The sequence below is a fragment of the Musca autumnalis genome, unplaced genomic scaffold (assembly GCF_047663935.1).
Source record: "Musca autumnalis isolate F117 unplaced genomic scaffold, ASM4766393v1 scaffold_2, whole genome shotgun sequence".
NCBI classification, from domain to species: Eukaryota; Metazoa; Arthropoda; class Insecta; order Diptera; family Muscidae; genus Musca; species Musca autumnalis.
In genome coordinates this window covers 209,457,112-209,481,802 of record NW_027411755.1, presented here as the reverse complement: position 1 = coordinate 209,481,802, position 24,691 = coordinate 209,457,112, and the positions used below count along the sequence as shown (strand labels likewise).

The following is a 24,691-nucleotide window of genomic DNA, read 5'->3' as shown; positions in this document are numbered from 1 at the left end:
GGTATTCATCTCTTCAACGAAGTAACCAATTTGGTCCAAAATTTGGATCTTCTAATATTTTGTCCAAGTTTAACTTCTAAAATGCCCGGTATCAATCTTCTCCTTATGGCACCTCCCTCACAAAAGTTCAACACTTGTGTCGATCTGTCCGTTGATGAAAGTTTCAATTCACATAGGCTGTTAAATGTGGTCTTAAGACTAAAAATACAAATCATAGTTTTAATAGTTTGTCATTCCACGTAGCGAAGGGTATTTGCTGCATTGAATGACTGTCTGAAAATGTGGGAACGAAAACAAAAGTTTCAAATTTCATTTGACACTTTTGTTTTCGCTACATTAAACAGACAAAGATGAATTTAATTTAATGTTAATCAAAGGGAAAGGTTTAGGACGTAACTTGCGTGATAGCCATGTTATACACTGGGAAATTGAGCATTTCTTCCACCAACTAACATTTGATATTGCACGAACACCTGGCCACACAAATGAGTTTTTCTCATTATATCCAGCACAATTTGACAATCGCTCGGAAAAGGCTCATGTCGATTTGTGCCAAGAAATTGTGAATAAAATGCGATTGCGGTGATTCAAACGACGTTTGTAAGATCGTCACAAACGGCGATCTATGCGCCTGAACCCGAAACAAAACATGAATCTTCTTGAAATTTTAACTGTAAAGGCGAAGACCGCCAAATTACGTGACCTGGTTTCGCTATTATTTGAGTAGCTCTTCAGACGTATCGACTGTGGGATGACTTCTCTGTCCTAGATATTTTGGACAAATATTCCCCATACTCTTGTCTTTAAAGTTGTCAAAAACACAATATATCTAAAATGAACGGAATCCAAGATATCTTAAATCGAATATTTCGGAAAAACAAGAAATTGGCGGAATATGCCCCGCCTACATTGGTTACTTACCGATGTCAAAGTGAAAAGCGCCGATACACGTGTCTCATATTTTTAGCCCTACTTTCATAATCTGCAAAGTTTTTCCCATCATTTTGAAAAAAAAATTAATTTTATTGCACAATGTTATCAAGCTCTCTCCTTGGAATATGTCCAATATGGTAAAGCAATTGGGAACACATCTTCATTGTTGAAACGCATCCAACCAAAGCTGAGATACTCGCCAGTACAATTCAAATAAAACACGAGAAAGTGGGATGTGCGCCAACCTATTTTACATCATAACAAAAGAGATATTTTCCTTATCCACACGCAGAGAAGAGATATTGTAGGAGCGAGCAATCATATTCTAAGAACAAAATAGTGTGTTGTAAAAATATGAAAATTGTGGTACCTGACACAAAATATATGGTTGAAACAACAATACATATTTTCTGATTTTTAAAATACACTGTTTTGTTCTTAGAATATAATTGCTCGCTCCTACAATATATCTTCTCTGCGGGCATTGACGGGCTTTCCTGTTGGAATAGGACTACTGAAAGCGGAGATATTCGCATAACCACAATATGCTTCTTCCTTCCTGGCAGCCCTATGAACCACCAACATTTTGTAACGATCCTATCAAAATTGCGACTTGTAGAGTGATTACAAAAAAAATGAAAAAATTGGATGCATTACCGATTTTTGTGACATCTCCATTGTTGGACCACCTGCTCCTACCTATTTTGCAACAATGTAGAGGAAATCCTATCTTCTTCCATTGACGGGATTTCCTTATGGAATACGCTTACTTGAAGCGGAGATATTCGCATACGAGTAAAACGTTGAACGTTCTCCACATACGTTTGCTGTTCATTTCGACCCATGAATAGTATCCGACCATCACCAACATCAATAGGCTTCTTTCTCTGTGAGACCCCCACCAACCGCCAAAATGTTGTGATGATTCCATCAAAATTCCGACCTGTTGTCGAATTGATGAAAAAGGGATGCATTACCGACTATTGCGATATATCCATTATTTAGCCACCTACGCCAACCTAATTTTGATCATTGCAAAGATGGGATTTGCTTTTGGAAAGTCCCCTACCGTAGCTGTAATATTCGTCATTATAACTAAAATTGTAAAAAACGAAAAATTGTGTTTAAATTGCGACTTTTGTGATATCTTCGTTGTTTGACCACCTACGACAACCTACTTTACACCGTACGAAAGGCGATATTTTCCACTTTCATTGGCAGATCTTGCTTTTTGGTATAGCCCTTACAGAAGCTGAGATGTTTGCTTTGGAAAAAACGTTGACTTTTTCTCCAAAAAAGTTTTTTGCCCATTACGACCCCTAAATATTTATAGAGTATTTGTATTTACGTCCCACCCTAATACATATTTCAGTACGATCCATCCTAATGTGCAGTATGTGATCTTCTTCTTCTTTTAATTACTGTATGCAGTTACAAGTATCATTTACTCTCACTCTCATCTATTTATCTCTGAGTGATAAAGATACATGGTAACTTGTATATGCATACACACATAAACATATGTACATATATGGCCACTTGTTAGTTTTAAGCTAGTTATGTTTGTAGATGCAAAATAAAAGAATATTAAGCATTTGGAGTTGAAACAAGGAAGTTTCTTTTGTGTAAATACACTACAATATTATCTGACCATCACCAAAATGAGGTCTTCTATCTATAGTCGATCTTTATGCAGTCTTCTATCCTCAGAAGACCGTTATGTTTTCTATTCACAAAAGACCATGAGATCTTCTAATCATGAAAGGTCTTTATGAAGTTTTCTATCCATAGAAGACCTTTATAAGGTCTTATACGCAGGGAAAGGCTTTATGAAGTTTTCTAACCTCAAAAAACCTTTATGATGTTTTTTATCCACAAGAGAACGTTATGATGTCTTCTATACTCACAATACCTTTATGAAGTATTCTCCTCCTAGAAAACCATTACGAGATTTTTTATTCAGGGAAGGTCTTTAAGAAGTTTTCTATCCACAAATGAACGTTTTGATTTCTTCTATCCCCAGAAGACCTTTATGAGGGCTTCTATCTTTAAATGATAAAGGTCTTATAAGGATGGAAGACCTTTATCAGATATATTATGAGGTCTGTATGAGGAAGGTCTGTATGAAGTTTTATAACCTCAGAATACCTTTATGAGGTTTTCCATCCACAAAAGACTGTTATGAGGTATTCTATCCTCAGAAGACCTTTAGAATATATTCTACTCAGGGCAGGTTTTCTTACCCCAGAAGACCTTTATGAGGTCTTCTATCCTCATAAATCCTTTATGAGCCCTTCTATCTATAAAAGATCTTTGTGAGGCCTTCTATCCACAAAAGTTTTTTAAAAGGCCTTCTACCGTTAGAAGACCTCTTTTTAGAAAACCTTTATGAAGTCTTCTATCCACTGAAGACCTTTGTGAGGTCTTCTAACCACTGAAGCCCTTTATGAGGTCTTCTATCCCCATAAGACCTTCATGAGATTTTTATTAAGCTTTCTATACAGAGAAGACCTTTATAAAATATTCTACCCATAAAAGACCTTTAAGAAGTCTTTATCTACAGAAGACCTTTATCTAGAAAGACCTTTTCTATCTAGAAAAATCTTGATGAGGCCTCTTTTACATAAACGATATTTTTGGGGTCTTCTATCCACAGAAGGACTACATAAGGTTTTCTATCCTCAGAAGATCGTATTAAAGCTTTCTATCGCTAGAAGATCTTTATGAGATCTTCTTCAATTCAGAGGAAGTCTTTATGAAGTTGTCTAACCTCAAAAGACCTTTATGCGATTTTATATCCACTTAATACTGTTATGAGTTCTTCTATCCTCTGTTGGCCTTTATGAACTTTATGAGGTCTCCTATCCTCAGAATATTTTTGCTGATGTTTCTATCCACAAAATACCATTATGAGGTCTTTTATCCTCAGAAAACCTTTATGAGGTCTTCTATCTACAAAGACTTTTCTGATATGTCCTATCCTTATTATACCTTATGAGGTTTTCTATCTACAAATGTCTGTTATGGGATCTTTTATCCTCAGAAGCCTTTATGAGATATTTTATCCTTATCTATTCAGGGAAGGTATTTATGGAGTTTTCTAACCTTAGAAGACCTTTATGAGGTCTTCTATCCTTAGAATACCTTTCTGAGGCCTTCTTTATACAGAATACTTTCATGAGATATTTTATTCTCAAAAAAACTTTATTGTTGTTGTAACAATGTTTTATTATTATGTTTGTATGTTCGTTCTCCTGTTCAATCTGGTTCTTTGTCTATCTCCAGTTCCAGGAAAGTGGCTACTTCGAAAGGAATGTAACCACAGATCCACTGCAGTTAGATGAGTAGTTTTGGCGGGGCAGTTGAACAGGTGCTTAGTATCGTGCGGGCCCATGCCGCATACTGCGCAGATGTTTTGCAGGGTGCAATCAATTCCCGCCCAATAGGAATTTAGGCCACTGAAATATCCCGAGCGTAATTGAACCAAAACTACTCTGGTTTGTCGTGGCAGCTGACGCTCTTCAGCTGCGATAGATGGGGGATGTACTCCGATGACTGCATTCACACAATAATTGCTTATGGCCTTGGCAACTGTGTCCGTGTGAATGCTGTTCATACCTGCCTGATATGCCTGTTGATCTTGAGGTTCTCCCCTATATTGCTGGACCTACGTCTTTAGAGCATGAATATCCTTCTGACATGTCTGGGTGTATCGGTGGCCAGCAGATGGTGATTGGGATGGCTCACGGTAACATCCGAGCAAGTACTGCAATGATATCATTATGTTGCCGTACTGGAAGAATCTTTGCCTCCTCATGTAGATGATCCACTGTAGATTTGGGGAGTCACCCTGTTGCTGTTCTCAGGACGGCGTTCTGACAAATTTGAATCTTATCCCACTGCGGACCAAACTGGTGCCGCATAGCTTACCACAGACCAACTATCGCTTAATACGTGGTTTCTTTATCTGCACCCCAAGTGATGCCGGCTAGGGACTTGAGGATCTTGTTCATACATTTCAGTTTATCGCAGATAGCGAGGACGACGTGAAAGTGCTGTCGAATATGACCCCTAGGATTTTGGGGCAGTGTGCGGTCGGAATTCTGCTACCATCGACCCTGATATTCAACTCTCTTCTATACTGCGCAGTCCATGTGGTGAACAGAGTGGCCGTCGATGTAGTGGCGGATATCTGCATATTCCTCGCGTGGAAAAGGTGGTAAGATCGGTTAAATAGGAGTTCAGTCTCTCACAGATGTCATCAGGGTAGGTACCTGACGCCAGGATCGTACAATCATCCGCATACGTTACGAACTCAATGCCGTCTGGAGGGGGGCGGAATACATGAAAGGTAGAGGTTAAACAGTTCCGGAGATATCACCCCTCCTTGAGGAACTCCCTGTTTAACTCTACGGGGCTTGGATTTATTGTTCCTGAATTCCACATACGACTGGCAACCACACATATAGTTGATTATCGAACGTTTCAGACTTGGCCGGAGGGTTGTTTGCTCGATGTCCTCGAATAGCGTGGAGCCACCATCACTGTTCTATCACACGGCTGTCTCTGGTTGAGTCCTTGACACATATATGAGGAGATGGCGTGCGGCGCTGTTCTCGTGCTGTGCTGCTTACGTAATCCATGCTGATGATCAGCAACTTGATAGCTATTGCTAATACTGGGGAGGACTAAGGTCTCAAGGGTCTTCGCTACAGGTGACAAAAGCGTAATCGTAACCTGTATGATTCACCTTTGCTGGCATCCTTGCCTGGCTTCAGTAGCGGGACCATCCTGCCCAATTTCTGGACTTTGGGAACAATAAGGGTGGCTAGCGACAGGTTGAGAACTTTGGTGAGATACTCCACTCCCGGCTCAACCAGCTGTTTCAACATTACCATGGAAATTCCGTCAGGGCCCAACGCATTGGATGATTTACCGTTCCTGATGGCATTCGCAACATCATCCATTGTAAACTGTGGTGGTTCATCCTCGGCAGGAAGATATCGAATGCAACGTAACACTCTTCTATTCGCCCTGTCACTCTCGGGGTGATTGACAAACTGTCGATTGAAGTAACTTGCACACCTCTTCGGGTCAGTCAAAGTAACGTCAACAAACGTGACTGAGGTTCTTTCATCCCTCCTTCCGGGTTTCGAGAGTGACTTAACCGTTGCCCACAATTTGCTTATACCGGCTCCAATGTTGCAACTCTTCAGATGACTTAACCACTTGTTCCGCTTATGTTCGCCGAGCAGCCTCTTAACTTCCAGTGTCAGCTCCCGGACTCTGGGGTCGTCGGGGTTGTTTAGACGAAGCTCATCACGCTCATTTGCTAATCCCGTCGCCTCTGCTGGGAAATTTGGTCTTACTTCGGGTATTCGACCAGCAGGTATATGGCGAGCGGCTGCAGCATTGATGATGTCTCCGAACGTCCTTACCGCTACCCGAACATCAGAAGGATTGGGCAATTTTCTGAAGTAGCGATTGGTGAACTCTCTGAAACTCGGCCAATCAGCTTTCCCATGATTGACGAAGGTTCAGAGGTGATGAAATCGGGTGGTCTGCTAATGGAGACAATTATGGGGAGATGGTCTGATCCAAGGGAAATGACGGGTTGCCAGGTGACGTCATTTGTCAGACCATGTGACACGATGTTTATGTCTGACGAACTGTGACACGCTCCTCTAATTCTGGTAGGGGCGTCCTCATTGACCGAGCAAACCGTAGAGCTATCAATCTGCTCAGCCAGCGCTATACCCCTCTGGTCGTTTCCGAGGGCCGAATGCCACATGTCATGATGCGCATTAAAGTCCCCCAGGAGTTCTTCTATCCTCAGAAGACCTTTATGAGGTATTTTATCAGCAGAACACCTTTAAAGTTTCCTATAAACTTGTTTATCATAAGAAGACATTTATGACATTTTCTATTCTCAGTAGGCCTTTATGTGGCCTCCCATCTATCGATGAAATTTATGAGCCTTCTAGAAGATCTTTGTGAAGCGTTCTATACAAAGAAGATCTTTATGCTGCCTTTTATCCTTAGAAAACCTTTACGAGATATTCTATTCTCAGACGGCATTTATGGGGCCTTCTATCCTTAGAAGACCTTTACGAAATGTTCTATCCCCAGAAGACCGTTATGAGGCCGATTTTGATAAGGAATCTTTCACATGAACGATTTTTTTTGGGGTCTTCTATCCTCAGAAGAATATTTTGAAGCATTCTATCTCTAGATACCTTAGATGACATATATGATAATTTGTGGCCTTCTATTCACAGGATACCTTTATGAGGTCTTCTATCCATAAAATACATTTATGGGGCATTCAATCCTTAGCAGACCTTTACGAAACATTCCGCTATGAGGCCTTTCATCCAAAGAAATCTTTGTGAGGTCACTTATCTGTCCATTAACATTCCATCAATTTCTATATAAATATCATGAACTTCTCCCCATTACATCACAGTTTGATGAAGGCGCCCTAAATATTGGGATATTTCGGACATATACCTCAGGAAGTATTGGCTTCCCCTAAGTTTTGTACTTACTTACTTAGCTGGCCGATTACAGAACATTTGTTCCATACACCGAACTAAGAAAAGATCTCCAATTCTCTCTGTTTTGTGCTTCGCTTTTTGGAATAGCGCGCCTTGTCATCTAATCATCCACTTGTTTGCGCCAGCTATTCTTTGGCCTGCCAATTCTGTCTGCACTGCCAATCTGCTCATATTTATACGCCTTTTTAGCGGGTTCATCATCGCTCATTCTTATTATATGGCCTAGCCAACGCCTAGCAGATACAGCTCGTGGTTCATACGGCGTCGATATTCACCGTCAACGTAGATTGGTCCGTAGATCTTTCGAAGAATTTTTCTCTCAAACACGCCAAGCACTGCCTTATCTGCTTGCGCAAGTACCCAGGCTTCGGAATCATACATCAGCATGGGTAGTATCAGTGTTTTGTAAAGCGTTACTTTTGTTTGACGAGTTGTGGCTTTGTTTTTAAAGTGCTTAGTTAAGCCAAAGTACCATCTGTTGGCCAATACAATTCTTCTTTTTATTTCACAACTGATGTTGTTTGTTGTGTTTACGGCGTTGCCGAGGTATACGAAGTCTTTTACTACCTCAAAATTATAGGAACCAACTTCCACAGTTGGTGCGAGCTCTATGGACGCTTTGCGCGTTGACACCATCAATTTGGTCTTTTCGCCGTTTACCGCCAGACCCACTTTCGCAGATTCTGCTTCGACCTTCCTAAAGGTATCAGTTACTTCCTTTACTGATCGTCCCATTATGTCTATGTCATCAGCATAAGCAAGTAACATGTGGCTATTGGTGTAGATTGTGCCATTTCTATTGACGTTTGCCTCTCGTATAACTTTTTCTAGCAGAATGTTAAAAAGATCACACGAAAGGCTGTCTCCTTGCCTGAAACCTCTTTTGGTACAAAAGAAGATCTTGTGTCAGTTAGAGTCATTTTACAAAGCCGAATGAGCTTTGCGGGGATACCAAATTCAGACATTGCTTGGAATACCTTTGAACGTAGCGGGCTGTCAAAGGCTTCTCCAGGATTTGCCGAAGGGGAAAATATCTGGTCAATGGTGGACTTGCCAGGTCTAAAGCCGCATTGGTATGGTCCAATTATTTCGTTGACCATGGGCTTTAGTCGTTCGCACAATATCCCTGTCACTATCTTGTTGGCGATAGGGAGAAGACTTATGCCCCTGTAGTTGGAGCATAAAGTCTTATCTCCTTTCTTATGGACGGGACACAGGATGCTCAGGTTCCAATCGTCGGGTACGCGTTCTTCCTGCCATATGGAGCTAACTAGCTGATGCATACACCTTCTCAGCGTGTCGCCTCCGGTTTTAAACTGCTTGGCTGGTAGGCCATCAGCTCCTGCTGCCTTATTATTCTTCAGCCGGTTTATTGCTGTATTTACCTCATCTTGGCCGGGTGGTATACATTCAATACCATCTTCTGGGATTGGATCTGTGGTATCTTCGTCGACTTCGCTACTATTGGATACCAGCAGTTTGGAAAAATGCGTTTTCCATATCCTTAGCACACTATCTGTATCAGTTACCAGATTACCTTGGTGGTCTCTACATGAGGATGTGCCAGTTCCAAAGCCATCAGTTTGATGTTTCAGTCTTTGGTAGAATTTTTGGACTTCATTCTGTCTCCTGTACATCTCGATTTGTTCACACTCCCGCTTTCCATCTCTCTCTTTTTTCTGCGGAAAAGACTTTTCTCCTCTATCCTTTTCTCCCGATACCTCTCTCGTGCGCTACGCGTTGCTACTGATTGTAAAGTAGCCCTATGCTACTTTTTCTCTTCGGTAGCAGCACGACACTCCTGGTCATACCATGGATTCCTTAGTGGAGGACTTTGGTATCCAAGTACTGATTTTCCGGCTGTTTGCATGGAGTGGGCAATGGTTTGCCATTGTCATGATATGTTATCGGGACGAGGAGTGCTTTGATTAAGCAATTGGGCCAGTTGAGTGGAATATGCTGTGGCTATCTGTTGTAATTGCAGCTTACCGATGTCCAACTTCCGTGTTGTGTCTGTCCGTGCTTAATTTGCAACGCTTAGACGGGTACGTACCTTTGCTGCAACAAGGTAGTGGTCCGAGTCTATGTTTGCACCTCGAACGATCGTACATCCAACACGTTTGATGCATGTCTTCCATCTATCACAACGTGATCAATTTGATTTCTTATTCTTTGATCTGGCGACAGCGGTGCCCTTATGAATATCGAGATGCTTAAATCTGGTACTGCTAACTGCCATGTTTCTTGCAGCTGCAAAGTCCATCAGCCTCATACCATTGTCAGATGTTTCACTGTGGAGACTGAATTTCCCGACTGTTGGGCCAAAGATATTCTCCTTTCCAATTTTGGCATTAAAATGCCTAGTATAATTTAAATGTAAGGGCAACGGTTAACGGTTATAAGTTTCTTCTAGGCGCTCGTAAAATATATCTTTGGTCTGTTCGTCCTTTTCTTCAGTGGGAGCATGAGCGCAAATAAAGCTGATGTTGAAGAATTTAGCTTTTAATCGAATTGCAGCAGGTCTTTCATTCACTGGGGTGAAGCTGGAGACCAGATGTTTATACCTCCGACGAACTACAAATCCGCAACCAAACTCATGCTTTGTGTCATGGCAGCTATAATACAGTGCGTCACCTTTAGGTGTTGTTGTGACGCCTTTCCTACATCGTATTTCCTGTATGGCGGTAATGTCGGCCTTGTACTTTTCAAGTACATCTGCCAATGCGTAAACTGCACCTTCTCTATAAAGAGTGCGAACATTCCAGGTGCAGATTCGCAGATCATGGTCCTAAAAAAGTTTGCGGGGTTCGTCAACTTTAGAGGGGTTTGTTTTTCTTTTCTTTCGTTTTTTCATAGTAGGCTGTTTTTTCTAGGGGAGGGTTACTAACCCGACGACCAAACCCAAGTTTTTAACGTTCTTATGGGTGAACGCGCGGCACATGTTAGCTCCCTACCTTTAACGGGTGTTAAAGGCAGTTCCCCAGGTGACACGACGGGGAGGTCAGTGTCCACTTGAGATGAAAGAGGGACCAAGATAAATCCTGGGCTTTGCCATGTTAAAGCCGGTCAGGACCGTTCCTTGGTATCTTCCATCCTCTACGTCACCTCTGCTATGTTTAACTTCATAAAAGTGGTCGTCAAAACCAAAAGCATACAAATCAAATAATTGGATATTAAATCAATGTTTTCCCGGAAAGTTCTTGCCCAATTAGAAAAACTCTGACCGCAGTCACAGACAAACGGGAAGTAATTTTAAAATTGAAGCAAACAGAATTGTAGATGACAAAAGTTTAAAGTTGATTCACGGAACTTATTAAACAAAACACAATTATCGTAAACGATTAACGGACGGCATAATTTGTGGAAACAAATATTTCAAATCCTTCAAATATTCCCAAATGGAAATTGTTCCACAGAAAAAGTACTATAAATACGTGTCTTTGTAAACAACTCGTTGTCAGTTCCTCGATTGAATTTCACTCCGTTTAATCTTCGAAACATAATGTTATTTACACCACTTTTAGCAAGTGGTAAAGCGGTAAAACTCCCCTGGCCCTTGGCATACTATCGTCGTTGCAATATAATCGCTTGGCCTTTGGAAGATAATGCTGCCTGGTGGGCATATATCATAACGAAGTCTACCTATGTTCTGGGCTTTCTGATATTCCTGATGCACAATGAAGCTGAACTTCGTTATTTTTACAAAAATCGGAATAAACTCGATGATTTCTTGACCGGAATACCAACTTATTTTGTACTGGTAGAAATACATTTAAGGGCCTTTACCTCGAGTTTAAATAAGAAAACGTTTAAACAGATGTTGAAGAAGTTTTATGCGGAAATATATATTGAAGAGTAAGTTTAAGGAAGATCTGCTTTTCATTTTATTAAATTCCATGTTCATCATAGATCCTCAAGACCTGATATCCATGCCCGAAACATACGCAACTATTATCCAGTGTTGGCATTTTCTATGCTCTATCTAGGCGTCTATATGTTCTACATAGCATTTCCCGTTTATGGTATTGCCATGGGCGGCAAACCGTTGCTCTACAAAATGATACTACCCTTCGACTATCAGCCGTGGGTTCTGTACATACCGCTGGTGTTGAGCAATGTGTGGTTGGGTACTATTGTGATCTCAACAATTGCTGGTGAATCCTACACCCTGACAATGTTCATACATAATCTTGATGGTCGTTATCAAATAATGTCTGAAAATTTAATATTGAGTGTTGAGAAGATTCTTAAATCAACAACGAATGACCCCAATGCCATTGAGAAGTTTAACCAAGTTATTGTGGATACGCTAAAGGAAAATATTCGTTTAAATCAATTTGCCCAAGAAGTACAAAACGAATTCTCATTTCGTATTTTTACCATTTTTTCATTTCTTGCCGCCACCCTCTGCGTGTTGGTATTTAAAGTTTATACGGTGAGTGGGAAATTGAATGTGTGTGTTGAAAAATTTATTTATGTTTGAAATCTTCCCGTTTTTGTTTTTCTTTAGAGTCCGGCAAACAATGTGCAATATATATTATGGACTATGGGAAAAGTTCAAGAGACAATTGCATTTGGACAAATAGGAACGTCAATCACCACACGAGTAAGTTGATAATCATTATATGGCATGAACCAAAAATCCTTTGCAATTTCATTTGAAAAAAATTAAAAAAAATTTTTGCGAGCACATCTACAATTTTTGGTATAGAGGTTAAGAAAAAAATTCTGGTTTCAAATCTGTTCGCGTTCACAAAAATTTACCATGCACGCAAAATTTATAGATGTTTTTATTCTCATATAAAGAAAAAATATCTTATTTGGTGTTATGAGTAAATGTATGCATTAATCGTTAACAACATTCCATATCTATTCGTAGATGTTTAAATAGTTATTAAATTTATTATTATTTTCGCGGAAAATCAACAAATAATAATAAAAATTTGAAGCAAATCCAAATTATCATGTCTCAGAGTCCGTACAAACCCTCAAAAAATAAATTAAAAAATATATGCGGAATCTAGACAATGCGTAGAAATACCAAATTTATAGAGATGGGTATACAAATTGCATATTATAGCAACAACAAAAGAGAAAAATTTATTGTTGGAAAATATTGTTGAAAATATATTTTTTGGCTTGATTCGAAAAATTAGAAAAAAAATATTTGGGTGTTCTCCAACTATTTCGCTAAAATCCCATACAATAATTAAGGTGTACTGCTAAAACTTCATCAAGAAATATGGTTTACCATCGCGAAAGCTTATTTGCTTACTGTGATAACTTATAAGGATAGGAAATTAAGAGTAATATTTAAATTACAATCATTCAAAAATGTGAAAATTAAAAAGCTTATTATTCTCGAATTAGTTAAAATCAGTTGGTGCGCATCCGTTTTGGATACAGCGAATCAATCTCTTTCAATATTTATGCATATTTCGATGTTTCACTCAGCGGTCAAAGTGTGCCGCCACTTGCATCACACAATGAAAAAAACCTTAAAGGGGGTAAAAATCGCGTAATTTGCATACGATTTTGATGCGCATCCGGTTTCAGTAGCACCCATCAAAAATACGTCTATATACACATATTTCAAACAGATTCTTCAAGAACCGCGGATGTGCCTCCACATTCTATTTTTGGTAAAAAACCCATATTACTCGCGAATCTCTGTAATTTTTGACACGCGTTTTCGCACATATTATAATCGCGTATCTTCTTCTTCTTTATTTGCACATCCGATGTTCGGATATATGCGATTATACAATATTTTTACAATTTTAAGTGATAAAGTGAATATTTTAGAACATTTCATATTAATTGAAGATCTCTATTTCTCGCAGCATTTAGAAGGCTTCTTTCGTCTTGGAGTCCGGTCCAGGTTTGGATATTTTTCAGCCAGGAGAGTTCTTTTCTGCCCCTGGTTCGTCTTCCTTCAATCACTCCTTTGATAATGTTTTGCAGTATTTTGTATTTGTTATTTCTCATGATGTGTCCCAGATATGACACTTTTCGGCTTTTGATAGTTCTTATTAGCTCCCTATTCGCATTCATTCTCCTAAGAACTTCGTTATTATTCATTCGGTCTGTCCACCGTATTTTTAGAACTTTTCGGTATATCCATATCTCAAAGGATTCGAGTCTTTTCATGTCGCTTGTTTTTAGCGTCCAAGTTTCTGCGCCATATAAAAGAACAGACCACACGTAACATTTTATAAATCTGTGTTTTGTTTGGATACCAATGTCGTGACTCGTTAGTACTTTGTAGTATTTATAGAAGGCGTCTCTAGCCATCTCTATACGGCACTTTATTTCATTGGATATATTCCATTTGTCGTTTATATTGATTCCCAGATATTTAAAGGTATTGACTTTTTCAATTTCGGAGTTGTTAATCTTTAAATTGAAATTGCTAGGTAAGTTATTTCGACTTATTACCATGTATTTAGTCTTCCTAGTGTTGATTTTAAGTCCATACGTTTCACTTACATGTGTAAGTTTGTCGATTAATTTCTGAAGTCCAGATATGCTACCAGCTAATAGTGTTGTATCGTCTGCATATCGTATGTTATTAATAAGTGTTCCGTATATGCTTATGCCAATTTTCTCCGATTCGATGGCTTCCATAAATATCATCTGGGAATATATATTAAATAGTAGCGGAGAGAGTATGCAACCTTGTCGGACGCCCTTTGAAATTGAAAATTCCTCAGTCAATTCACCATCAATGTCAACATATGCCGTTTGATTCCAGTATAGGTTTTTTATACATCGTATTTCTTTATCATCTATTCCAATCGTTGTGAGGATGTGCATTAGCTTATCATGAAGGACGGTATCAAAGGCTTTTTCTTAGTCAATGAAACACATATATACATCTTTATGTACATCTCGGCACTTCTGTATTAATATTTGAATGCTTAGTAGAGCTTCCCTAGTTCCCATTCCTTCCTTAAAACCGAACTGAGTGGCTCCCATTGACAGTTCACACTTAGAGTATATACGTATATGTATTACGCGCAGGAATATGTTTAATGCATGACTCATAATGCTTATAAGCCTAAATTCTTCGCATCTTTTGGCGTTGTTCTTTTTTGGTATAGTAATGAACCTTGATTTAAGCCAGTCTAACGGGTATTTTCCGGTATCATATACGTGATTAAAGAGTTTTACGAGTAGGTTTATATTATCTCCATCTATCAATTTCAGTACCTCTGAGGGAATTTCGTCAGGGCCTGATGCTTTATTCTCCTTAAGAGCGTTGAGTGCGTATTCTACCTCGTTCTTAGTTATCTGTGTCCCAGTCAGATTGATTTGTATTTCTTCATATGGGGTTCTTCCTTCATCATTAAATAATCTCATTACATAATTTTTCCATACCCTTTTCTTGTCGGATATCTCAAAAATGGCTTTATTATTTTCGTCAAGTAATATTGTTGTAGAAGTCTGCTTATAGACGCCAGCTGCTTCCTTTAGTTTTTTGTGAAGGTTAAAATGATCATGCAGGTTCTGTAGTGATTCAATTTCTTGGCATTTTTTATTAAGTAGATCGGTTTTTGCAGCCCTTGTAGCAGTTCGTATTTCCTTATTTATTTCCCAGTACATTTCGTAGTTGATATTTTTGTATCGGCTTCGCTGTTCCCGCAGTTCCTTTATTTCGTTCGTGATCCATTCTTCTTTTGAGGTTCTATCCGTATTTCCTAGACATTCCTTTGTGGTGGTGGTGATGTTTGTTTTGAGCTTATCCCATAAATTTTCCAAATCATCACTGTTTATTACCTCAAGTTTGTGATTAATTTGCGCTTTAATATCCCTTTTCACGTTTGGGTCTTTCATTTTTTGCAGATCAATTCTAGATTTCTTAATTTTTCGCCTTATAACTGCTAATTTAGTACGGAGATTAAGAACTAAAAGATTGTGGTCCGAGGGAACATCTGCGTCTATTTATAAGTATGTAATCAATCTGGTTTCTTACAATATTTTCGCGATTGTCTTGCGGTGATCTCCAAGTATACAATCTTCTAGGATGCAGGTGAAATAGGGTATTTGTTATTTTAAGATGTTGTTCTTGGCAGAATTGCACCAGTCTGTCACCTCTTTCGTTTCGAACTCCGAGTCCATGTTTTCCAGTAATTCCTATTACTTCGTCCTTCCCAACTTTTGCATTGAAGTCTCCCTGTATGATGGTTAGTTCATGAGGTTTGGTCATTTTTATTAATTCATCAATTTCAGCGTAAAATTCTTCAATTTCGTCCGAACTGGAGTCATGTGTAGGTGCGTAAACCTGTATTATATTTATATTAAGAGGTTTAGCATTGATTTTTATCATCATTGTTCTGTCTGACTTCGGGACATATCCCATTACACATTCGCCTATATGATTTTTAGTTATAATCGCCACCCCTTTTCTATGATGTCCTTCTCTATTTCCAGAATGGAACACTCATGTGTTTTCTGATTTAAAATCTCCACATCCTGTCCACCATGTTTCACTCACTCCAAGTATATCTACATTTAATCTGTTCATTTCGCTTATGGTGTTATTCAGCTTTCCAGTTTCGTATAGACTTCTAATATTCCATGTTCCTATCTTCATTTTCTGTTTTGTTTTACCTCCGGGGATTCTTAGCACCCTCTTTGAGCCGGAGACTGAGGGCCGTGTGTTTTCTGTTGTTGTTTCCATATTGTATAATTTTCAAGGGAAGATACTTCAGTGGTTTCCCGTTGCCTTCTGAAGGGTTTATTGTTTTCCGTCGATATATTCAGCCGCTCCCATGGAGTACAGACGCTGTTTGCTGCCGCCAAATTTTGGTCAGACGCTGCCTTCTTCCTTCGCGTATAAAGGATTCCATTTATGTAAAAAATGTTAAAAAAATCGCGGTATAATACGCCGATTTGTCAAAATAAAATTTTGCCGATTTTTTTTCGTAAATTTTAAGCGCAAAAAATAGTTTTTTTAAAAAAATGCACGCTTAAAGTATTGGCCTTTAGACTCCAATTACTAGGATGATGTAAGGAGCACACTCATGAGATATGCATTAAACGACGTAAAATCACGAGTTCTATAATCCTATTATGAGTTTTGAATATTATCTTGTTGAGCATCCGAATTATTAAACAAATTCAAAAAACCCCGAAGTTTCGGCTTCAAAATGTCAGCATCAATTTTAGGTGGATGCAGTGGTGATATCGAAAAATGATACACTAGTATCATATTGCCCATGAAGTATTCTTTGAGTCTTTCTTTGAGCATATGTCTATAAAATGTAAGGTTAAGCCAGAAATCGGAAGGGAGCATAAAAAAACTTGTTGGCTTCAACCCATTTTTACCTATTTTTCTATTTTTTAATGGTCGACCTTATGGGATTCCTCCTAAAACACTTCATTATACCCTCAGCCTTTAGGCTAAAGAGCGTATAAATGGTTTTAGACCCCAAGTATGTTTGGACGAAATGCGTTTCAGACAATTTGGAGTCGATCAAGCCATGTCCGTCCGTCTGTGTGTCTGTCAGTCCTGCTGGCTGGAGCGCACGATAACTCTCGAACGGATAAACCGATTCGGTTCAAATTTTGGCTTTCGTAATATTTTGCCCAAACTTAGTTTAAATTCGAAGATGAGCTAAATCGGTCCACTCCTTTCGGTACCTCCCCCATAAAAGTTCGAAAATGTTCGGAAAGTTTGTGCGCACGATAACTCTTGAAGGGAGTGACCGATTTGGTCCATACTTTGTAAAGCGTAAATTTTCTACCAGAGTAATATGAGGTTCCCACACAACATTTCGGAAATGTTCAGTTTAGAACCTGCTCTCGAATCGCTTTGATTTTTGTTGTAGCAACTTGTATTCACTGCCCACCATACGACGGTACAGGTTTCATCAGGGCAAGTCCACACTTCCTGAGAAACTAGCCTTAAAGGTTCAAAACAAAACCCTATGACACCGTGTGTAGTGGTTGGAGCGCAAGATAACTCTTGAACGGATCTACTGAGTCGGTCCAAAATGTGGCCTTCGTAATATTTTTGCAAACTTAGTTTAAGTTCGAAGATAAGCCATATCGGTCCACACCTTCAGGTACCTCCCCCAAAAAAGTTCAAAAATGTTCGGAAAAATTGAGCGCACGATAACCCTGGATGGGAGTGAGCGATTTGGTCCATACTTTACACATCCTAATATATTTACCAGATATAGATCAGGTTCGAATATGGACTATATTTGTTTTGTTCAGTCCTTCGGGTACCTTCCACACAACATTTTGGATAAATTCACTTTAAGACCTGTTCTCGAATCACTTTGATTTTTGTTGACGCATCTTGCATTCTCTGTCTCAATTACGACAGTAAACGTTTTTTCAGGGGCAAGTCTATACCTCTTGAGAAAACAGCCCGAAATTTGTACAAAAAAAAAAAACCCTATGGCACCATATGTAGTGACTGGAGAGCTCGAACCAAATACTGCGTTCGTCCATACCTTGGATATCGTAATATTTCTTCGAATATTAGATGAAATTCGATGGTAGTGCTTATAGGTCCACTGCTTCCGGTACCTCTCCCACAAATGTTTGAAAATATTTGCTAAAATGATAAGCGCAATATCTCACAAAAGTAGCAACCGATTTGGTGCAAATGTTCGATCTCGAAATTTATTGTCCAAGCTTAGATTATGTTCAAATTTGGGCCCTATCGGTCCAATACTTGGGGTACCACTCCTACAAATGTTCAACACATTTTTGTAGTTGAGGGTCTGTTCGAGGATCCTTTGGACATTTTTACTGAAGGTTTCCCTAGTGGCCCGATATTATGCTTTTCGTAGGCTAGTATGGTACAAAAGCCCTATCTATCGATATCCCCCGCAAACTTTTGAGCTTTAATCCAATCCATATTTCTGTCGGTTCATACGCCCATACATTTTTTTTTTTTTTTTTTTTTTTTTTTTTGAAAAAAAGTATTTCAATCCACACAGGCTGAGGGTATATCTCTGTCGGCAAAGCCGACCGATACTTTTTTACTTGTTTTAAAGAATTTCAGTCATACTATGTAGAATATGTTAACAGTTCGTGAATTCTGAATGGGTGAAACCCGGATTCATCGATTGTAAAACATTTTTGGTTTTTGCCATATATTTTCAAGATAATGGTGGCCTTATAAATTTCATCTATAGGCAGAAGATTTTCTAAAGGTTTTGCTTGGTTGAAAGTCGTCTCAAGGTCTTCTAAGTCGAAGGTCACACTAGAGATGTTCCAACATGGTGACATAGATTTTATTGGCGAGGGGTATGGGGTAGTGATACCATTGTACATGGTTTTCTGTGTTTGCTATGTTGCCTCTTCTTATTATTCGTTTCAAGGAACTCGCTAGTGTGACCAAGGACTAAATGGTTTTTTCTTCTGGAGGTAGGAGATTTTATAGAGATTTTCTATAGAAAATATCATCCAAAGAAGACCGACTAAAAGGTCTTCTATGGACTGAGGACCGTCAAAAGATCTTCTACAGACATAGAACCTTCTAAAGGTCTTTTATAGGCAAAAAATCTTCAATAAACAGAATACTTTCCGAAGGTCTTTGAAGAGTTTAAGATCTTCTAAAGGTGTGTCTCTGAAGAGAAGGCAAAAAATCTTTAAAAAATCCACGTTTTTCGGGCTACAAAAAAACTTTAAAAAATATACGTTTCTCGGGCTACAAAAAAACCTTAAAAAAATCCACGTCTTTCGGGTTACAAAATAATCTTTAAAAAACATATTTGTCGGACTACAAACATCTTTAAATATCCACGTTTTTCGGGCTATAAAAAATCTATTAAAAAATTACGTTTATTTGTGCCACAAAAAACTTTAAAAATCCACGATCATGGAAGAATTTGACTGCTCCTAAAGATCTTTAAAAAAATCATGTCTATTGGAGCCTTTGACTACTCTAAAATATCTTTAAAAAAAATCCACGTTTATTGGGACCCTTGACTTCTCTTAAAGATCTTTAAAAAATCCATGTTTATTGAAGTCTTTGACTGCTCTATATCCACTTTTTTTGCAGCCTCAGACTGCTCCAAAATCTTTAAAAAAATCCTCATTTATTGAAGCCTTTGACTGCTTCAAAAATCTTCAAAAAACCCACGTTTTTATCTTTGACTGCTCCAAAAAACCTTAAAAAAAATCCACACTTATTGCAGCCTTTGAATGCTCCAAAAAATCTTTAAAAAAAATCCACACTTATTGCAGCCTTTGAATGCTCCAAAAAATCTTTAAAAACTACTTTCATTGCAGCCTTTGAATGCTCCAAATAATCTTTAAAAACTACTTTCATTGCAGCTTTCGACTGCTCCAAAAAGTCTTTAAAAAAATCCACGTTTATTGCAGCCTTTGACTAACACAAACACATTTATAGCCTTTTACTGCTCCAAAAATGTTTAATATATACACGCTTATTGCAGCCTTTGACTTCAACAAAAATCTTAAAAAAAAGTTTATTGCAGCCTATGACTACTCCAAAATATCTTTAAAAAATTCACGTTTACTGCAGCATTTGAATGTTCCAAAAAACTTTAAAAAAAGCCACTTTTATTGCAGCCTTTGACTGCTCCATAAAAATCTTTAAAAGAAATCCACGTTTATTGCAGCCTTTGACTTCTAAAAAATCTTTAAGAAAAATCCACGTTTAATGTGATTTCTAACTGCTCCAAAAATTCTTTAAAAAATCCAAGTTTAATTTTATTTTTGACAGCTCCAAAAAATCTTTAAAAAAATCCACGTTTTATTTTATTTTTAACAGCTCCAAAAAATCTTTAAAAAATCCAGGTTTAATGTGATTTTTAACAGCTCCAAAAAATCTTTAAAAATTCGCGTTTATTACAGCCTTTGACTACTCCAAAAGAATCTTTAAACAACCCACGTTCAATGTGATTTTTAAAAGCTCCAAATTTGTTTTTAAATCCACGTTTATTGCAGCTATTGACTGCACAATTTTATAAAAATTCAAGATATTTTTCTATTTTTTAATATGTATTATTTTGTATGATTGTGAAATAGATTTTTTTGCAACTCTCAACATTACCACTTTTACCTTAGACAAATGCCATCAGTTCAATGTACTATGAATCGAAATGGGAATCTATAATACAACACTCCACCGATACAAAGGCCAATGTACGCTTGATGAAATTTATAACACTGACGATAGCCATCAATAAGAAGCCCTTCAATTTGACTGGCATGAATTTCTTTGATGTTTCATTGGCATCAGCCCTAACTGTGAGTATTCCAACGGATATGTTTTGCAAGAAGTCCTTGTAATCGATGTACACTTTGATTGCTACGTTTTTCAGATACTTCAGGGTGCAGCTTCATATTTTACATTTCTGATATCGTTACGTTGAAGACCATTTTATTTACTGGGTTACCGAGAATGCGTTTCTTGACTTGCTAAAATGAATTTATGTCCGTAAACTTATTTGGAAAAAGACTAATGTTTATAAATGCTTTTAACAGCATATCCTAAATAAAGCACATTTATAAATTGTATTTTAGTTCTTGTTGTTGTTGTTCATTCTTTTGTTATTTGTCTTCTGAGAAATTATTTGGTATGCCATGTAACAAATGATGTCTAAGGGACCTATTAAAATATTTAGTTTCAAATTTCTTAAAACTTTTCAAACTAATCCCAAATGTAACCACAAAAACACAACAACATTCTACGTCAATTGTCAAATAAATTTTTTTATACATCTACTGAAGGTTTTCTCTTTTGTTTCAAATTACTTAATTTGAGGAAGTAGTTTCCTTTATTATTCTCGTATTCCTTATGAAGACAATCCAAAACAATTGGAAAACTTTTTGTAATCTTATGGAAGTAGAATTCAAGCAACTACTAAATAATTAACATAGCTTTAAAAAGATAATAGCTTTTATGATAAAACTTGAAAGTAATTTAGATATCTTTCTTATTTGAGCGGAGAAGACATCACAGCTGTAAGGATGGAAGACTGCTCCACCACCCTCATCTGCATGCTCTATAAAAGCCCTGACCCACCAGATCCAGATTTGGGTGGGGAGTGGATAGCACATTTTCCTACCAGAGGTGAGTCCGTATTTGAGTTTATACTGAGACGGAATCAGGTTATGTAAACCTTATATTGACTTAGAAGGTGCCTTGCAGAACTTGAAACAAATCAAACCATTCATTTTCCACTGCTTCATGGAGTCAATTTAGAACTCTCTTCAGAAGCCAAGTACCTCGACTATACGAGTAAGAAGATATAAAGCACTTTATTCTAAAAGAATTCCAATAGCGAGAGCTAGGGACAAAGTCCACAGATCATTTATTGTAACTTGTAGTGCAGCTTCGGCTCAAAGATGAAGATTTTTGGCGCAGTTTCGAATATGGTCACTCTGCTATCCTACGGCGAATAGATCGACGCCACCAATGAATTTCGAATTAACAGATGTGCGCATGGCCGACAGAATGGCCTAGACATTGGACAACATCCGAACTATGGACAGCATAGATATCTATACCGAGGGTTCCAAATTGGATACTGGAACAGTTGCAGGCATCTACAACGATAACCTTGACATGCAACTCTTAAATAAGTTGAATGACAATCTTAGTGTTCTTCAAGCCGACAAATTTACAATCAATATGGCTGCAGGTAAAAGGAAAAGGGGCATCAATGTGAAACGGCGACTATCCACGTGAATAGTCAAACGATCCTTAAATCACTCAAGTCCAACCTTGACTCTCTGGTTGGTTTTAAAAGATAATCTTCTGGTATTTTATAACAAGACTTTCTGATCTACTATAAGAAAATATTCTCCTCTTCTATAAAATACCTTCTGGTCTTCTATGAGAGAACCTTCTAGTCGTCTATAAGAACGCCTTTATGGTCTTCTACGATTAAATATCTGTTGTTTCTTAAGAACAAATCTGGTCTTCTATCAAACATCTTAAAGTCTTTGATGAGACCTTTTTAAGGAAATCTTCCGGTCTTCTATAAGAAAACTCTTTAGTCTTCTATAAGAAGAGAAATTATTATTGGTTTTCTATAAGAAGCCATTCTGGGCTTCTCTAAGAAGATATTCTTAACTTCTATAAGAAGATATTCTGGACTTCTATAAGAAGACTCTTGGTCTTCTATGATTATCTATAAGAAAACTTTCTATAAGAAGGACTCATGGTTTTCTCAATAAATAATTTCTGGGAGGATTTTCTGGTCTTCTATAAAAAGACCTCTGGCCTTCAATAAGAAGACCTTCTTATCTGCTAAAAGAAGACCTTCTGGTCTACTCGTCTTCTATCAGAATACCTTCTGATCTTCTAAAATATGACGTCCGGTCTTCAAAAAGAAGACGTGCCGTCTTCAAAAAAAGACGATCGGTTCTCTATAAGGAATTATTCTGGTAAGTAGACTTTCAGGTCTACTAATTTGTATAAAAGGATTTTCTGGTGTTAAGAAGACTTTCTGGCGTTCTAAAGGAAGACCTTCTGGCCTTCTCTATAAGAAGGCCTTCTGATCTTCTCTATAAGAAGACCTTCTGATCTTCTCTATAAGAAGACCTTCTGGTCTTCTCTATAAGAAGACCTTCTGGTCTTCTATCAGAAGACCTTCTAATCTGGTCTTCTCGTCTTCTATGAGAACACATTCTGGTATTTTAAAAGATGATGTTCGGCATTCTTGAAGAAAACGTGCGGCCTTCTTCTGGTCCCATATATGTAGACTTTCTGGCCTACTAATCTTCTATAAAAGGATGTCCTGGTGGTAAGAAGGCTTTCTGGCCTTCTATAAGAAGACCTTCTGGCCTTCTAAAGGAAGGCCTTCTGGCGTTCTATAGGAAGACTTTCTGGTCCTCTCTATAAGAAGACCTTCTTGTCTTCTCGTCTTCTATCAAAACACCTTCTGGTCTTCTAAAAGATGACGTTCGGCATTCTAAAAGAAGGCGTTCGGTCTTCTGAAAGATGATGCTCGCTCTTTTACAAGGAAATCTTCTGGTTGCATAAAATGAGACGTTCTGGTCTTCTAATCTTCCATAAAAGGACTTTTTATTGCTAAGAAGACTTTGTGGTCTTTTATAAGAAGACCTTCTCACCTTCTATAAGAAGGCTTTCTGGCCTTCTACAAGAAAACAATCTGGTATTCTATAAGACCTACAGGTCTTCTATGAGTAGACCTTCCGGTCATTTATAACTATTTGATCTTCTATAAGAAGACCATCTGATCTTCTAAAAGAGGACCTTCTTGTCTTCTATAAGAAGAACTTCTGGTCTTCTATAAGGAAATTTTCTGGTCCCATATAAGATTTTCTGGTCTTCTACTCTTCTGTAAATGGGATTTCTGGTGTTCTTTAGGAAGACCTTCTGTCTTTTATAAGAACATCAATTGGTCTTCAATAAAAAAAGCTTCGGGCCTTCTTCAAGAAGGCTTCCGGTTTCTGAGAAGAGTTTATATAAGAAGACATTGTGGTGTTCTATAGGAAGACTTTCTCTTCTTCTATAAGAGGATTGGTCTTCTATTGGAACTCTATATGTCTTGTATAAAAAGACTTTTGGGCTTCTATAAGAAAACCGCCTAGTCTTCTGTAAGAAGACCTTCTAGTCTTCTGTAAGAAAACCTTCTGAAATGTTATAAAAATACTTTCTGTATTCCATAAAAAAGTAAAGTGTGCTCTAAAGCAAACTCTTCAGATTAGCTTCCGGTCTTCTATATTAAGACCTTCTGCTATTCCATAAGAAGAAAAGGCCTCCTCGTCATCTATGAGAAGATATCTGCCCTCAGTGCAGACAAGGACTGCATAACACTATTTACTTGCATGCCCGATTCTGAAACCACAGACCTTCGCTCCATAAATATGATAATACGACCAGTAGAGTTGGCGAACTTCCTACAGCTCCGAACCTAATCCCAAACAACACAATCGCAACTAATCTCATCATCCTAACATAAACTTCCACACTCCCTCTTCACATCCTCCATCAACACAGTGCCAGAATACATAATTTTTTGGTTGTGTAGCCGTTTTGATAGGCAAATGTTGTAGAGGATTTTCACTACTACAACATTTTTCTTAGTTGCATTTCGATAGGACACTAAAAAGATCCGGGTCGTTAACTTCGTTCGTTGGCGTTAACGCAGCTTGTGTGTGTGCAAAAAAAAATGGGGGTGGTGCAACGTGGTGGTGGTTTTGAATACGAACGAAAGAAGCTAAAAGAACGAGATGAA

At 38.1% G+C, this 24,691-nt stretch overlaps 2 protein-coding genes across 3 annotated transcripts in view; one reads left to right on the top strand and one right to left on the bottom strand.

The window, feature by feature from the left end:
- LOC141395201 (serine/threonine-protein kinase MARK1) overlaps nt 1-24,691 on the bottom strand; it is a 344,095-nt gene that overhangs the window by 199,944 nt on the left and 119,460 nt on the right. The window lies entirely within an intron of this gene.
- Nucleotides 10,993-20,854, top strand: LOC141392503 (odorant receptor 35a-like). Its single transcript, XM_073965441.1, has 5 exons — nt 10,993-11,345; nt 11,400-11,925; nt 12,001-12,096; nt 20,547-20,729; nt 20,804-20,854. Exons 1-5 carry the CDS (start codon nt 10,993-10,995, stop codon nt 20,852-20,854), a joined length of 1,209 nt encoding a protein of 402 aa, XP_073821542.1.

Excerpts from the sequence above, each read along its gene's own strand:
- LOC141392503 (XM_073965441.1), top strand. The coding sequence starts at position 10,993 with ATGTTATTTACACCACTTTTAGCAAGTGGTAAAGCGGTAAAACTCCCC. Across the intron at positions 11,926-12,000 it reads TGGTATTTAAAGTTTATACG|AGTCCGGCAAACAATGTGCA; the intron begins GTGAGTGGGAAA and ends GTTTTTCTTTAG. Across the intron at positions 20,730-20,803 it reads CATTGGCATCAGCCCTAACT|ATACTTCAGGGTGCAGCTTC; the intron begins GTGAGTATTCCA and ends TACGTTTTTCAG.